This window comes from Glycine soja, chromosome 8 (assembly GCF_004193775.1).
Source record: "Glycine soja cultivar W05 chromosome 8, ASM419377v2, whole genome shotgun sequence".
Classification (NCBI taxonomy): Eukaryota; Viridiplantae; Streptophyta; class Magnoliopsida; order Fabales; family Fabaceae; genus Glycine; species Glycine soja.
In genome coordinates, this window is record NC_041009.1 from 12,617,888 (window position 1) to 12,634,216 (window position 16,329).

The 16,329-nt window shown below is 33.9% G+C and overlaps 1 protein-coding gene across 1 annotated transcript; it reads right to left on the reverse strand.

The window, feature by feature from the left end:
* Nucleotides 1–1,168: 1,168 nt before the first annotated feature.
* On the reverse strand, nucleotides 1,169–14,037 carry LOC114422043 (myosin-12-like). Its single transcript, XM_028388220.1, has 40 exons — nucleotides 13,774–14,037; nucleotides 13,498–13,626; nucleotides 12,412–12,555; nucleotides 12,159–12,304; nucleotides 11,913–12,069; nucleotides 11,776–11,834; nucleotides 11,527–11,686; nucleotides 11,293–11,442; nucleotides 11,064–11,200; nucleotides 10,842–10,988; nucleotides 10,499–10,600; nucleotides 10,362–10,419; nucleotides 10,180–10,281; nucleotides 10,053–10,090; nucleotides 9,719–9,845; nucleotides 9,456–9,626; nucleotides 9,223–9,354; nucleotides 9,020–9,126; nucleotides 8,625–8,685; nucleotides 8,331–8,508; nucleotides 7,999–8,204; nucleotides 7,639–7,758; nucleotides 7,422–7,520; nucleotides 6,972–7,187; nucleotides 6,296–6,435; nucleotides 6,119–6,220; nucleotides 4,788–5,187; nucleotides 4,670–4,717; nucleotides 4,516–4,575; nucleotides 4,252–4,422; nucleotides 3,969–4,121; nucleotides 3,684–3,890; nucleotides 3,444–3,593; nucleotides 3,282–3,352; nucleotides 3,074–3,173; nucleotides 2,910–2,966; nucleotides 2,763–2,819; nucleotides 2,444–2,524; nucleotides 1,707–1,789; nucleotides 1,169–1,578 (listed from the first exon to the last, which is right to left on the reverse strand). The coding sequence occupies exons 1-40, from the start codon at nucleotides 13,774–13,776 to the stop codon at nucleotides 1,437–1,439; spliced, it is 4,971 nt and encodes a 1,656-aa protein (XP_028244021.1). The 5' UTR covers nucleotides 13,777–14,037; the 3' UTR covers nucleotides 1,169–1,436.
* Nucleotides 14,038–16,329: the final 2,292 nt, after the last annotated feature.

Consider the following 16,329-nt stretch of genomic DNA (forward strand, 5'->3'; position numbering starts at 1 on the left):
ATAGAAGTATCTACAAATTTCACTGCTTGTTGTCTTATTTTTCTTTCTTAATTAACTCATTTTTTTGGTTTTAAATCTTACTTTCTTGTTACATGATGTCTTTACACACTGGTGAGGTTATTCTTTTTTTAGATTTTATAAACTTTGTTAAATTATTATTATCTTTAGATTAATTAAATTTTATTTTAAATTATGATAATCACTACCTACTCTTATGATAACCACAGTAAAAACAATAGTAAATTGCCCTTTTTCACTTTTTACTTTACCAAATTTTTGCTGCTCCTTCCTTTACAGGGAGTTTGCATCTTCTTCTCTGCATTCCACTCAGAAAATCTGCTTTTGATCTTAGACTTGTAACTTGAAGAGATCCGCTGTTGCATCAGTACAAGTCCCACATCGCTTGATACACAATTTGCAAGTAGTTTATAATATCTTAGCCTCAGCTAAAGTTTATCCCTTCTTGGACGTCTAATAAAATTGGAATCGACTTAATTTTTTTATATATAATTTGTAGCTCTTCCTCTTTCTGGCTTAAGTTGAAAAAGCATGGGCTTTCACTTCGTGCTCCTGATATTTTTATTTGTTACTGAATGCTTATTTATGCTCGTTTCGAGCACATTAAATCCCCAAGCTATTCCCAAATGTGCATTTAATTAGTTTTTGGAAAAATAATTTACCTTCCGTATACATGTAGTACTAAGTAAAAGGTTACAAGTCTTGTGATGATGGATAAAATGACTGTTGTATCCTTTCGGTGCCGACCCAAAAATAAGCAAGACCTTTTTTAGTTGAAAAAAAAAATAAGAAAAATCTAACGCAAATTTTAAAAGAAATTTTTTATTTTAAATATGTTGGACTTTTTACTAACATATGTGACTTTTTTTATTAACATATGAGATCCTTTTTATTTTATAAATACTTATACAAAATATTTTTTTTTGCTGATGAGCCTAAAGCATAAGCTTTAGTTGGGTTGGTCGTGTATCCTTACTGATGATGAGCCGAAAGCACAAGTATAAATATTTTCATTGGGAACTCTTATATATGAGATCCAGAATTGCTCCCTTCTAATAGGTTTCATATTCTTTTTCTTCCATTGGACAAATTCTAACAGACTAAAGTGATCTTCTGGATCAATATCTTGTTAAATTTTACTACAGTGAACTAAAGCCAAACTTTCCTTCATTTCATTACTTTTTGAAGTAACTTCATACAACAATGGCAAAATTCGCTGTGGCATTCCTTGACAAGAAGCCTTACAAGAATAACCAACAAAATTGGGATCTTCCCAAAAACAAATGTAAAAAATTAGAATAAATAAACTAATTACAATTCTTCACCTCACCACTCAATTACTCTCTCCACACCAAACCCAAATTAAATCAATACAAATCAGAAACTATAACTAATATCAGCACCAAACTTTCACTAGCTCACTGAGAGTCACTATCCATTTGTTGCAACAAGAATTGGAAGTCAGATCTTTGCCTGAGGATTGGTGGTGGATCCACATCCATGTCTGATAGGCGGATGTCACTCATTGACCGGAACATCTCCTCCATTAAGAATGGTATGCTGAGTTTTGTAAAAGAAACCAGTGCAAAATTCTATCAGCAAAATGTGTTTCTATTGACTAAGAAGTGACTTTGGATTTGGAATGAAAAAAGGGGAATAGGTCTAGAAGCATGTTAATAGTTAATTACCTGGAATCCACCTCTAGAAGGAATGAGCTGTTGTGTATGTTTATTGAGTCTTCTGTCATAATCACTCTCATTCTGCTAATGACCTGTAAAAACAATAGTCGGAAGGGGAAAAAAAGATTTTCAAGATCTTTGTTATCATGTGTGATGAGGTCATCTAATGCAAAATGAAGTTATGATTGTAATTAATTTAATGCATGCCTGTTGTATTAATTCTTGCTGCATGTACTCTAGTTGGGAACTATGTGCCACTCAGTTGTTTTGATAGTTTTGATGTTAGGATATAAATAGAGTGGTTCTATTTCCTATATAGAAATATGATTTCTTCTGTTTTGTGATTACTCGTTCTAATGCAACTAAATTTTTATGGACCACCTCAATAAAGTTTACTATCTCTCTACAGTTTTTAATCTGATTATTGGAGGTTGATTATCAATATTTTTTTAAAGTATTGCTCCTTCCTTTGTTGTCTTTCATTTTTCTACATTAATGTAACAATCAGTTATGATGCAAATCTGTTAAGTGAAATATTTTAACTGAAGTAATAGTTTGACTTCCAGTTTCAGAGTTTCTTTGCTTCAGAAACATGTTAGTTTCTTTGAAAGCTATAATTCATTTTGAAGCAAAAATGTTTGCTAATTGTCAATTTGTCATCATATTCAAATGAATTTTGAAAGGTTGGAAAAGCTGTACACAAAAAAGCAGTATAGCTAATCAAGGTTGAGGAGACAAGGACTTACTTCTGCAGATAATCCATGTGCTCCATACTTGTCATCCCAGAACATAGTTCCTATACGATATATTTGTGGAATACTTAACACCTGATATAAGAACAATAAACAAGAAAAACATTACAATAATAAGAGTTAGAATCATCCTCTTTTCTTGGTACTTTTAATATATTATTTAGATAATTAAAATATAAAGTAAAAACTTATTCTTAATAGAGATCTAAAAGTTAGACAAAATCTACTTTAATCCAAATAGGTTCAAGGTAGAAACTATGTAAGATACTAAATGTGCATTGTGTGTCCATGATAGATGAGTTAGTTAAGTTACCGGGCAGAGCTCATTTGTGATCTCCTCCAAAGATTTTTGGGTCTTTTGATGCAAAACCTGCATTAAAAAAACATTTTAAAAATTGAATATTGAGGAAAGGGTAATGAAAGAATGCATTTTCTTTAATCTTGATCCAAGAAAGTATACCAGAAAGCCCACAGCCTGGCGTATGTGTTTGAGCTCATCCCAAGATGATCCAGCAAACTGCAAAATAAACCAAATACAAAAGATAAAAAAGATGTAGGAAATGTGTTTCTTGCACTTTTGCCTTTTTAGTCTAGGCATAGGTTGTGGCAAATTTATTAAGTTACCTGGTCTGTTGCTTTAAGACACCATAGTTCCAACTCATGCAAACCTGCCTTCAAATATTCTCCATTGCTAAAGGAACAACACTCACGGCGAAGCAACAAACTGCAACACCAAAGTTTTCAAAACATAATGAGAATTCATATTAAACTGAATAAGCATTTACTACTCCAAGATGTTTAGTGCAATTAATTGAATGAAAACTCTGTTCACCTATTAAAGAGCTGGACATTCATGAATGAGAAAACCTGACTAAATATCTTCCTTGTTATGATGGGAGGAACCTGAAGTTACAAGATGTAGAATATTGAAAAATATCTTCTCTGATAAGTACAAACCAGACAAACAAACATTAAGAGAGTAATTCATGCTTACATAGTTATCAGACAATATACGCAAGGCAGTATCTAGCTTGTCCACAATGCCTTTCCAGTACATATGCAATGCCTGTTGTTTTGCAACAATATTTGAATGGATGTTTCTGGATGACCCTCTTATTGATCTAGTCCTTATGGATCTTGGTGCCTGCCAATGGGGATAAAAGATTTACCAAATCGGCCAATACCTAACTTTCTGTTGTACTTTGGAGTTTGATCTTAAACATGTGATGCTTACCTGTATACACAGATTTAAGAAGGGGCTAATCTCTTTCTTTAAACTATCACGGATCATTCCATATATCTTCTCAACATATGCAGTTAAATGTTGCTTAAACAGAATTGCCGGGTACTTGGCTTCTACTTTAGATTGACCATTTGTCTTGTCCACCATTCCACTGTAGCCACTTGAAATCCCCAAGCCCATTGAAGATGAACGTAAACCCTGAATTTGCATATCAAGCACCATTATATTTTAACATTGATTTAATGCATTGAAAACTTGCACTATTGAAAAGCTCACTTGTGCCATTTTGCCAAACAAAGAGGCGGGCGAGTTTCGATTACGTGACACTGCCTTAGTTGTATTGCTGGCCTTCATTGTACATTGTAGATAAAACAGAAGTGTTGATGTTGTTGAAAGCCAGTAGGCTAGATCATGGATTCCTTCTTGACTCTGCCAGAACATAAAATCCAAGTTACTTTCACACAATAATATGAGTGATTACATTTAGGTTGAAATGATGATGTTTTATTTAGAATTCCTTAATCTTTGTCAATGTACTAAAGTTCTTGCAGAATACTACCTCTATAGATGATCGGATAGCATGTGTAATTTTATCAAAAATATGAGTCTTTTCTGCTTCAAGGGATCTCCAATGAAGAAGTGATTTATATACAATACAAGCAACAGCTGGTCTGTTTTTCTCAAATCGCTTATCTTCCGTAAGACACTTGAGCAGTGCATCATGACTTTCCTGTTTATAAGAGATATGGAAACTGTAAGCACCATATATATTTGTGTGAAACTGCATGACTTTCCCTGACTTGGTCTTGTCTTTAAGACATACCTGTTGCCTATCTGTGAGTGATCTTTGTTTAGTAAGCAAGAAGACTGGTGCTCTCGGTTCCTGTAAACACAATTTTTTATTTGAAATTAACATACTGTTATTGATTACATAGCCAGGAATTCTTAAAGAAGAAATGAGGTAAATTCTAAAATACTTTTCTTGCTTGCCATTCTTCCTCGGTTGAACTTCCATTATCCAAATTCTGCAACATCATAAAAGATAAATGATACATAGTGAAATAATTCTAAAAGGAAAAACTTTCAGTAGCATACCTTGATTTGTGAAGTCATATTATCTGCAATAACTCTTGGTTGCACTTGCATTTTCTCTGCAACAGCAACTTCATGGTCTGGTTCTATTTTTTCTGGATGAACTTTCTGCTCTAGAGCAGCTGCTGAATGATCTGGTTCTATTTTTTCTGGATGAACTTTCTGCTCCAAAGCAGTTGCTGAATGGACTGGTTCTATTTTTTCTGGATTAACTTTCTGCTCTAAAGCAGTTGCTGAATGGCCTGGTTCTATTTTTTCTGGTTGAACTTTCTGCTCCAAAGAAGCTGCTGAATGGTCTGATTCTATTTTTTCTGGATGAACTTTCTGCTCGAAAGCAACAGCCGCTGCCTGCCTCCGTAGGGATTCATTCTCTGATTCTAGATTTGCTATCTGATCCTTGAGGCTAGAGACAACATGAAAATTTTACTATTTTAATGGCATGTATATGTTACTTTCAGTTTTATGCTTCTTTATTCCTTCCTATTAGAGAATAAGTCCCACATTGAGCCTGAAGTGCCTAGATATTTTTGGACAAATAGGCTATTCAAGCTAAAGGCTCTCACTTGGAACTTAAAAGCCTAAAAAAATTAAAAAAGAGACTAGCCAAAAAAATTAAAAGGCCCAAAATAAAAGGAAAGGGCCAGGACAAACACAAAAAATGGTTATAAAAGGTTAGAACAGACATGAAACAATTTTAAGGAGGTATATAATCAAGAGGGCCATGAGTTTAAAGAGCATAGATATCTTTGGACAAATAGGTCACTACTAAAAGGCCACACTCTTGGACATGGCTCTTACACAATTCTATTACTTCCTAAATTTATTTTTAGTTTAGTGCCATTAGTGATGTGTAAGCCACATAAGTAGCACAACAGAGAAGCATATTATGGCTTGTGTTATGGAGTTGAATTTATTTGTTGAAAAATTTTCAATCTTCCCTGAAACTATTTACTTCATTACCTACAGAAGGTACCAAATGCAAAGTAACCATATAAATGCAGTGAATTAAAAACTTATAAAATGAAAGGAAGGAACAGTTTATCATAATATCCATAGTTATGTTGTTATCATCTGATTTTTTAAAATCTATTTCATGAACAAATACTGGACCTACACCAGGCTCATTTTGGTGTACCATTTGTGTATCCTCTTTTGCTAAGGGAGTTGTGTCCATCAAAACATCTAACCCTAAATGAAGGGACCTCAAATATGCACATAAAGTTTTTATTAGCTACACTCAACTGCAGCCATGCTCTAGTAATTGTCCATGGCAGCTAAATATCACTGAAACATAGAAATATTAAAAATGATGTGAATAATATATTAGATCTTACATTTTGATCTCTTCAAAGAGTTCTTCATTTTTTGATTCTTCCAAAGCCTTCTGGCATAGAACCTGGTTCTCAGACTCAAGGTTTGACAAACTCAATTCTAATCTGGAGTAATAAAGAATAGATGGTCAATGCCAGTTATGGTGGAAGAGATATTGTGGCTAATTATTACTTAACAACCTTTCAATAGTCTCCTGAAGTTGTGTTGCTTTAAGCTGTGCTTCTTCTGCCTCTTTCAGCCTTTCTTGGTTCTCGTTCTCGACTTCTGAGAACCTTTCTTCAAAGTCTTTAATCTTGTTTTTCAGCTCTTCTACTTCAGTCTGTATTTTCAGAACTTCAATTTAGGTATTTGTCATCATATAAAGTGTCAACTGCAAAGTTTTTATATATGCTGAGCTGTTTGTATGCAACTGTGACAGTGCATAATATTTATATCTTTACTTTTCAAGTTAACTTTTTCTCCTGCTCTTTACAATATTATTTGATGGATTACCATTGCTGTCAGAATCAAATCCAGTTACATGGTATGCTTTATATGCCCCATATAATTATAGCTGCATTTGCAGTGTTTACTACCTTGCCAAAAATGAGTGAAAACATATGTTTTCTTACATAAGGTAGTTTCTACTTTCTTTATCTATGAATGGTCTTGAAATCTACATTGTTAACCACTTTTTCAGATACTACTAAATGGCCAATCTTCTTTTATTGTAACATGTCAATAACAAACTGGAACTGTTACCTTTTTCTTTAATAAATTACCAGAACTTTTACTTAATGTAATTTGATTGTTCCACCATTTTCATGCTCAAAGTAAAATTTTCTAAATATATAGGAGACAAAGTTTTAGATTTACCTCCAACTCCTCATTTTTATTTGTCAGTAAATCTAGCTTTGTGTTGTCCACAACAGGTACCTCTTTAATTACTGGTGGTGCTTGTTCAATTGCTATTTTTGCTGCTTCTCTCTCATGTATAATTGCAGCATGGGCTTCATCTAACTGACCTTGCATTTCTTGTAAAGCATTTTGCAATTTTGCAATCTCTTGCCCTTTAGCTTCTTCAAGATCTGTCTGCAAGTTATTTTTTCCAGATTTAGATGGGGTGGATAAAATGCTTTATGAAAGAATCAAGGTTTTTTTTTTCACTACTATCTTGAATAGTGTGCACTGAATTAATAACTGATTAAAAACTGTTACAAAAAAGCTTATTCTGATTGATAATTATGCTGTTCAATTTTACTGGCATTAATATTTCATTTGAATCCGTTTGGTATTTATCAAGGAGAACTAGTTGAAATTCTCTACCCTCATGTGCTTTTCAATATCCAGTCGCCATGTAAGCTCCTCAACACGCTTCTCCAACTTGTCCTTTGCTTCCTTAAGTGCCCCAGTTTCTCTTGCAGCCTGCAAAGCAACTTAAAATTGTTACCATGGCTCTACTTTTGAAACATTTTTTTCTTGTAGATATGCTAAAATAATTGGCATTAAATTATAGAAAATGATACATAAAAATAGAAGTTACCATCCGAAGCTTTCTGAGCTCTTTCCTTGCTACTTTAGCTCTCCATAGACATTGAAGTGCAACAGTTGCTTTCTTCTGCTGTTTGTAACCAGAAAGAGCTTGGGCTCTTCTCCATTGTGTCTGTAACATGAAATGAAATAATTAAAATTATCAATATAAAAGAGAAGATATGTAATTTCCTATTATGCATACTGTCAGACTCATCTAAAGTATCTAAAGTAGATTCCAAGTTTTTATTGATGAAACTTTGATGAATTTTTCAATGAAAAATCATATTTTGGATTCCAAATTTTTTCATTAAGCATGTCATGAATCATGATCTATGTTAGTGTTAGATATTCTTTCTACAGATGTATTTACCTGAATTTTTGTTGAAGCCTTTGTTCTTCTTCTGTACCTATATTCATTTCTTGCTGCTAATGCTCTCAAACCTGATTGAATAACTATAGCTGATGCTTGTAACGTTGTATAATTCATTCTTGCTCTGTGTGCACGCACGTGTTTCTGTATCCTGATAGAAGCTGCTTCCCTCCTCATATTCTCATAGAGTTTACGTGCAAGTTTAGCTGAAAAAATAAAGCCAACAAAATAAAAACTCCTGTTATTTCCAGAACAGAACCATAACAATGATGCACTTAAGAAAAAGAAGGACATGACTAAAAATGCAAGTCTTTTTGGTGAAAAAATGTGACCTCTCCAAATCTTTTGGATATGAATAGTGGCCTTTCTCAAGGTGATAAACTCCTTTCTCGTTAAATGTGTTCGGATTTGTCTCTGTATGAGTTTGGCCGCTTTAGCTAAGACTTCGGCTCGTCGTGCATCTAATTCAGCCATCTGACCAGCTCTGAGAAATACCTTTGTTTTCCCCATCTGATTGAAACATCAAGAGGAAAAAGCATTAGTGATTATAACACAAATTCCTGAAATTTTATGGACAATCATTCCTTTTGCTTCCATATGACATCTTTTTCCATGCATGGACTTACTTGATAGCCTTTTAAACCCATCTTATCACAGATGGCCATAGATGCCTTTTTCTCATCAGAGCTGCACAGAAGAAAGCATTATTTAACATATGGGTGTATGAAGCTTAACTTATATTTTATAGGACTTGACAATAAGAGATATAGATATGATATTTATTTTCAAGTGATCCTGAATTGATTCTCTATAATATGAGCTGCTACATTGATTGTTCTGATTTGTTATTGTCAAGTGATGCTTTAAGAAGTTTAGCCAAAAAGAATTGCATTACATCTTTGATTCATGCTTCTTGCTCTATTTTCTTGAAGGTGTGTGAATGCAATATAAGTAAAAAGAAAAAGAAAAAGAAAAAAAATCATTTCATTTCCATTTTCTTGTAGACTAGAATAATCTATACCCATCAAGGACATCAGGAACTAGCATTCCAAAGCGATCAAGAAATTCTTCAAATGTCCTTTTTGTTGGATATCCAGCACAACTAATCCTTATTGCCTCAAGTACTCCCTGAAAGGGTTGTGATGTGAATTTTATTGGTGGGAAACTTTCTCAGATTCGCTGAATCACCATACATTTCAGAGATAATATGAAAATTAAACTTACCCCACATCTTAGTTGGTTCAAGACATTGAAGTTCTCAAAGATTCCTGGCTGCAGAACTGTATTTGGTTTCACACATCTTATGTAATGCGGCTCTGTTGTGTTCAGTGTCTCCATGAGAGATTGCAGTTGTTGCTGTGTATTAAGATTTGATTCAGAAGAAATTCATGGGTTGATTATTTCTAGAAATAGATGGAACTGGCCAATTTTTCAATGTTGAAATTGTACTGGTTTACCTTAAATTGTGAACCAATGGAAGAGAATTTTGATTGCTTTGATGTCTCCTCTGGTAAAGGAGGGAAGATATTAGCAACAAATGAACACTTGGAAGCACATAAAAGAGCTTGATGCTCTGCTACAACATAATCTTTGTTTTTATCAAGAAAATAATCTGCTTGATATGTGACCTGTGCATCAAAAGGTTCCATGACAATAAATTAGTAGTTTTAATTTTCTGAGTGGATGGACGAGTAAAATTTTAGAGTTTTCTCAAGCTTACATCTCCAGCATAATGGTTAATTGTGAAATTTGTTCGAGAAAGTTTTGGCTTGCTGAAGCGCTTGTGTCCTTTATATGTCTGGTACATCTTTTGTGCAAAAGTCTCATGAGTTGATTTAGGGAACATGCTGCAGAAAACAAGAATATAATTAAAATTTCAACTATTATATAACTTTTGCTTCCTATTTAGCAAGGAAATAAAATTGTCAAAGCAAGTTCTCCCACCATGTTCTCCTGTATTGAGGAATTCTTTTGCAGGCATATTATAAGCAAATATGTTTATCTGTTTTGTCATTTTAATATGTTCACAGTTTTTTGAGTAAGAAATGACATACCAGGCTTCATCAAGAAGAGCAATAATTCCCCCTGGTTTCTGCATGCAGGACATATAAATATTTTCACAATTTTATCTGGTAGAAAAAGCCTTTCACAAGCAATGATGATTAATAAGTCTCTGACTACCTTCTCAATAAGATCGAGAACATCCTGATTATCCACAAATTCTACATAGCTCCAATTGATTTCCTCCTTTGTGTACTCTTCTTGCTCCATCTTGAATACATGCTGTTGAAACAAATGCATTTCTATATTATTATTTGCATTAATAATGATGTTCAAGTTGTATTTAGAAGTTATAACCTTGCCTGATTAAAATGTTGTTGCAACTTCTCATTCGTTAGGTTGATGCATAGTTGCTCAAAACTGTAAAAGGAGAACAGATGAGATTATAAATAGAGATGTAGAAACTGTAGTTCTGACTTGTAATAATTATGCTGTTTACCTGTTGATTTTGAAGCTTTCAAATCCATAAATATCAAGGACTCCTATTATGCTTACTGCATTGGAATCTTGACCAATTGAACTGTTAATCTTGTCCACAATCCTGCCAGATTAGAAGAATGCATTTAGAATTTGTCACTCCTTGTCTCAAAACTGAAAGTATGTTTGTTGAATAGGAGCTATAAAAGCAAAACACTTCAATTCAAAGAAGATTTAGTAATGTATTATGAATAAGGTTATTAAGGACTAGTATGTTTCCTAGACATCAATGGTTTTGAATTTTCAACGTCCTATACTGAATTAGGTTAGTTACATGTTGGTGTAATTGGTTAGTTTGTTTTTACCAATCAAACAATTTGGAGTAGACAGTCTTTGCCAAGGCATCTCGGCTCAAAGCAGCTGCATCTGGGTCAAGAGGTTTGGTAATGTTACCATCAGGAGTTACAATGACACGCTCGCAAAGTGAGTCTTCCAGTGCTTTCGCATCACACCTGGACATAAACATGGTAAGAGACACCAAAGTTGAAGCATAGGAATTACACAGTTAGGGGGATCAAAGCTTGTACATGAATAAATCTGCGGCTGTTTGGAGGTGGAAGAGTGATTTATCATCTTTCAATTTGGAAGAATCAACTTCTTTCCCTTTGACAAAGTCAACATTTCCAAGATGGAGGATTGCGGCTACCACACGGAAGATCGCATCCTGTGAAGGGAAATTTTATTTGATCAAATGTTTGGATAAAATCAAATCACTGCTTCAATTGAATGTGATGCACTTATGCACTGGTCCAATACCTGCTCTTCTTGGCTAATGCCTACAATATCCATTGCATTTCTGGTCTCCAAGTATTCTTTTGCATCATCCACATTCGATACTTGATAACAGTTTGATTGATTAAGATAGTGGAATTGCCTTGGATCCCCTAACTTGTACTTCTTGACATCCTATTAAGAAACTTTTAACTATTAGATTTTGTGAGGTAAATGTATGTTGCTGAAATCCTTTCAGGATAATTATAGAATGGTCACCTCTGGTGGTGCTGCACAAAGCATGTAAAAGCAATGGTAGTTTCTCTCTGGATCAGAGACCTGGCAAACTCGTGATCTTTCGAGGAGATATGTACGGATTGCAGCTCCAGAAATCTTCCCATTCTTGTCAAATTGAATTTCAACAAATTTACCAAAACGACTGCCACAAACTCCAATGATTTTATTAGATCAACTAAAATGAGAATTGTTATAGAAAATGTGACCTGAGAAAATATCTAGGCAACTTACCTTGAGTTGTTGTTTTTGACAGTTTTGGCATTTCCAAATGCTTCCAACACTGGATTTGACTGCAGAAGTGAAAATGTCACTGCATATACCTTATTTTGAGTTAACCAAGTAACAATTTATGGGTAGTTCAAACTCACCTCCAAAACCTGTTGTTCTACAGTTCTTCCTTCTGTAGCAGATCTACCCCCCATGAATGCTAGATATCTCATGAGCATTTTCGTTGTCTCAGTTTTACCAGCTCCACTCTCTCCACTTACCAAAATGGATTGGCTTCCATTTTCATTTATCATTGCCCTGACACATTTAACTGAGTCAACTCTATAATCAATTTGTTTTCCAAGTTTACTTGTGCCAAATATATTTCTACATTGATGTGAATATACCTGTAACATGTGTCAGCTACAGCAAAAAGGTGAGGACTAAGCTCTCCAAATGCTGCTCCTTTGTACTGCTCCATCATATGGATGTCATACAAATGCGGCAGTCTTCGAAAAGGATTCACTGCAATTAAGATATTCCCTGTATATGTCTGTTTATTTCATTTATTTTTGTCAGATTTTTCTCTCTCTTTTACTTATATAATTTTTCTATCGCATATATTAAGAATGGAAATTTGATTAACTGGTTGTCACTCACATATATCTCATTGAGAGAAAAACGAGTTGCAAGGTTATGCAGGACTCCTGGCTCATGAAGGTATGCTAGCTTGGTCATGTCATCAACTCCTGCAGGTGGTGCCTCTGTATCTTTGGGGTATATGCTTGAAATTTCTGCCACCACCTGAAATTTAGGGCATTGCTAATGTTTAGTTTTATATGCTTCTCTATGCTTGTACTTCAAGTAACAATGCTGGGAGGGGGATTGTTGACTTTAGGCCATCATTCTGGCTAGTCAAGGTTGAGATGTGTCAGAATCCAATTAAATTACAATTCTTAAGCTTGTGAGCTTAAGTTCTTTTTTTTAGAAAAAAAAGGAAAAAAGTTGACTTGACTATCAATTACAAGAAAAGCTTTTGGCCCAGTGATAAGCGCTTGATTCAATATAGTGTGTTTGGTTTCACGTTGAAACCATGCAATGCACATTAAAAACGTAAACAATTTAAAGCTACAAATAGTTGCTTCTTTATCACCTCGTAAAACTGAATCAATTCTCCTAAAATCACCTATCTTTGGAAATCTTATTTGTGTAACTAGTTAATGCTTAATTATACTGTATTTGGAAATCTTATTTAAAATAATTACAGTTGAGGGATCGTTTTTCTTAATAAGAATGTGTTGTTACTTAAATTCCCAGTGATTCTAAATTGGTGGTGAGTGTGAAAATTGTGGCTGCAGCCTTTGTGATGAAATTTCACCTTGGTGTTGTATTGTTATTTTTTCTACCTATCTTTTCTCTGCTACCAGGCTAAGAACAAATACTGGTCAAGTTTTAGCATTATCACATAATATTATAAATTTAACTTCACACAATACTTTGGTTAAGAAAAATCCAGTGAAAGAACAAAAAGAATTAAAATTACAGTTGATGGATCATCCTATATAATTCTTTCTACAAGTTATTGCATTTCCATCATTCAGATCCAAAGTAGCTATGCCATTCTAGTCAAAAAGCAAATTTCTGCATCTATGAAATTGAACAATTCTAATCAAATTTCCAAGTGTTTCACCAATGAATGGCAACACTTTCATTAGTCCAATTTCATGATCAAGTAAAAAGGCTTACAGTTTTCCCATTTGTGGCAATGATGGTGGCATTTTTGCCTTTGATTTGTGTCACCTCACCATCAATCCATGCATCCTCAGGATCCTCAACCCAAACCTGTGATCCAACGATGATGTTCACAGGTGTTCCCTGAACCAATCGCAACAAGGCAAGAAAAGGTGTAATTGTTAACACACATGATCGGACACCAAAAAAAAGTGGGAAGGATCAACAACAACAACCAACAAAAACACAAAAGAAAACTCATTTTTTTCTTTTCTTTCTTCAGATTCTCACCATGATGCTGCTACTACCACTAAACTCTTCTTATCATGAAACTCAAAATGGTGGCTTGTGGAACTAGACAACCAAGATGAATGAAAATGAATGCTTATTAAGGAGAGAGTTTTTGGTGGATGCAATAAAAAGGGTGGTGTTGTTGTATTGTATCTTAAAAAATGCTGGTGTTGTGTATTGAAGAGTTTTTCAGAAAGCAGAAAGGAATGTTCAAAAGGAAAAACAAAGGCATAGGGAAAATATGCCAGGGTGGTTAACAACTTTTTAAAGCTAAAGGCCTCACCTTACCACCTTTTTCTTCCCTCTCATAGTCCCATGTACTATTTATTTTTTTAGCTCCTTCCACGACAGATGCTGACTTGGCACCAACAGAAGACCCAGAAAAAATGTGTGAGGAAAAATAATAATTATTGTTACAAAAGATTATTCAATTTCATGTGTCTGCAGCCTGCAACATGATCACACAAAAGTGGGGCCATGTTGCTTCAGCCATACGGAGAATGAACCACCGTCCAGCTTGATAATTTTGAATAATTTGTGTTTTTGGTGCATGTTATACAATTTTGGTTTTTAATAGTAGTTTTGTTATTGTCTGGCCAGGTGTGTATTATTTGGTGTTATGGTGGGTAGTACTAGTAGCATACACAGCTGGTGTTACTTGTCAATTGTCATATGTCATTAATATAGATTTATAGTAATTACTATCCTATATAGTTACCTTTCTTACACATGCTAAATATTCATGCATGATTAATTATATATTATTATATAAGGTGAATATATTCAACATCAATTAAAAAGAATAGATTAATCACCGAGCACATGAATTAATTGATGTAGGATTATTTCAATTTAATAAGTGATCTCAACTTTGAAGCCTGGATATGCAACTAAATTAAATACTTAGAGAATTTTATCGTTTATAACAATCATCTTATCCCGACTCAAACAGAATTACCTTCCATGGAAGATACCTTGGTCTAGACCAAAAAAAGAAGGGATTAATTCTCATAAAGTAGCAAACCATGATTTCATTTCTTAAGGAGAGGGACAATTACATTTTAAATTTGACCGATCTTTAAGCACAATTAAATTATATGGAAGATACTTGAAGAAAATATTTTATACATCAACAATAAAGAGTTTTTATGCTATCAATCAATTACAAATTAGTACATGTGATAAGTTTATTGACTTTTTTTACCTAATAAAATAAGACTTATAATAATTAAATTTAAACTTATAATGATTTTTATTTAGTTAATAGTTTGAAACTTTTTAAATTAACAATGTATAGAAACTGAACTACAAAAAGCTAGAATTTACATATTGCGGGCAGAGATGACAAGTTGGAACAATGGAGTGTTGGTATATTGTTTAGGCAAAAAGAGAGCATTACATCAATTTCTATTTCATACGTTATTCCACTATGTCCAAAGTCAAATGTCAATTGAGTTGAAGGAAGGCTCTCATATTAAAGATGCCCAAAAGAAAGAAAAAAAAGAAGATTGTGAAAGTTGATCCACACAAGGGATTCCACCTGGCATAGTGAAGGCCAATGGGGCCCCAAGTTTTCTAACTTTATGTATGTCTCCACCATCCAAAAATAACTTTTTGTCACCCTTGGTGCTTTCAGAACTTGAAGTGTAACTACTAACAAAAATACTACCATCTATCATTCTGTGTATCTAGAATCATGAAATTGAAGGGCGGTTAGAAAACAAGGCTGCAAGATTTTATTTTATTTTATCTCTTTTATTTTTCCCTTGTGGGACGGTTAAGGGTGGTGCCACATTTTTTGGCCTATGGTTCATTCACATGAGAAAAGGGTCATGTCATGTGGTGTGGTGGCGGGGCCTTGAAGCATAGGAAAAAGCCTAACACAAGCGTGGCTTTCCAACCAAGCTTTGTTCATCATTCTTTTTCTTGTTCCATTTGTTTAAAGAAATTTTGCTGATGTGGGCATCATTAATCATCATTACTCTTGCTTATTAAGTGTTCTAATTTGGATATTTTCGTCAAATGTTTATATGATGGGGTGGCCTATATGGCCCTCAAAGAAATTTAGATCTTGCTGTACCAATTACCAAATAGTGATGTTATAGGGTAGATGCTTCTCTTGTCGGTCATTGGTCCAAAGTAGTTTTGTTGAAACGCAACTTTTGGAATTGCTTTTGACTCAATTTTCTTTTTCAATGCAGGAATATACGTTTTCTTAGTTGAACAAAGGGGAAGGGAAATGGAGTGTAGAGAATTTGAAGATGGAAAGTCATGGTATATGCAAATGTGTGTGGGCATTTGAATCCTTCACTTCCTTTTTTAATCCAGTCTTTCATTATATTTTGAAATGTCCATTCCAATATTTAAATTTATATTTTGAAATGAATTTTTCAAAATATGATAAAAGATACAGAATTCAAATAAAGAAATTCATAAAACAAATGTCATGTGTGTAATTGGTATTTAATAAGCCCAATTATGTCAAGCCTACCACACAGGTCCATGGAGTTTATTCTTGGACATGAACAACTGTTTCCATCATGGCCTAACAGCTTC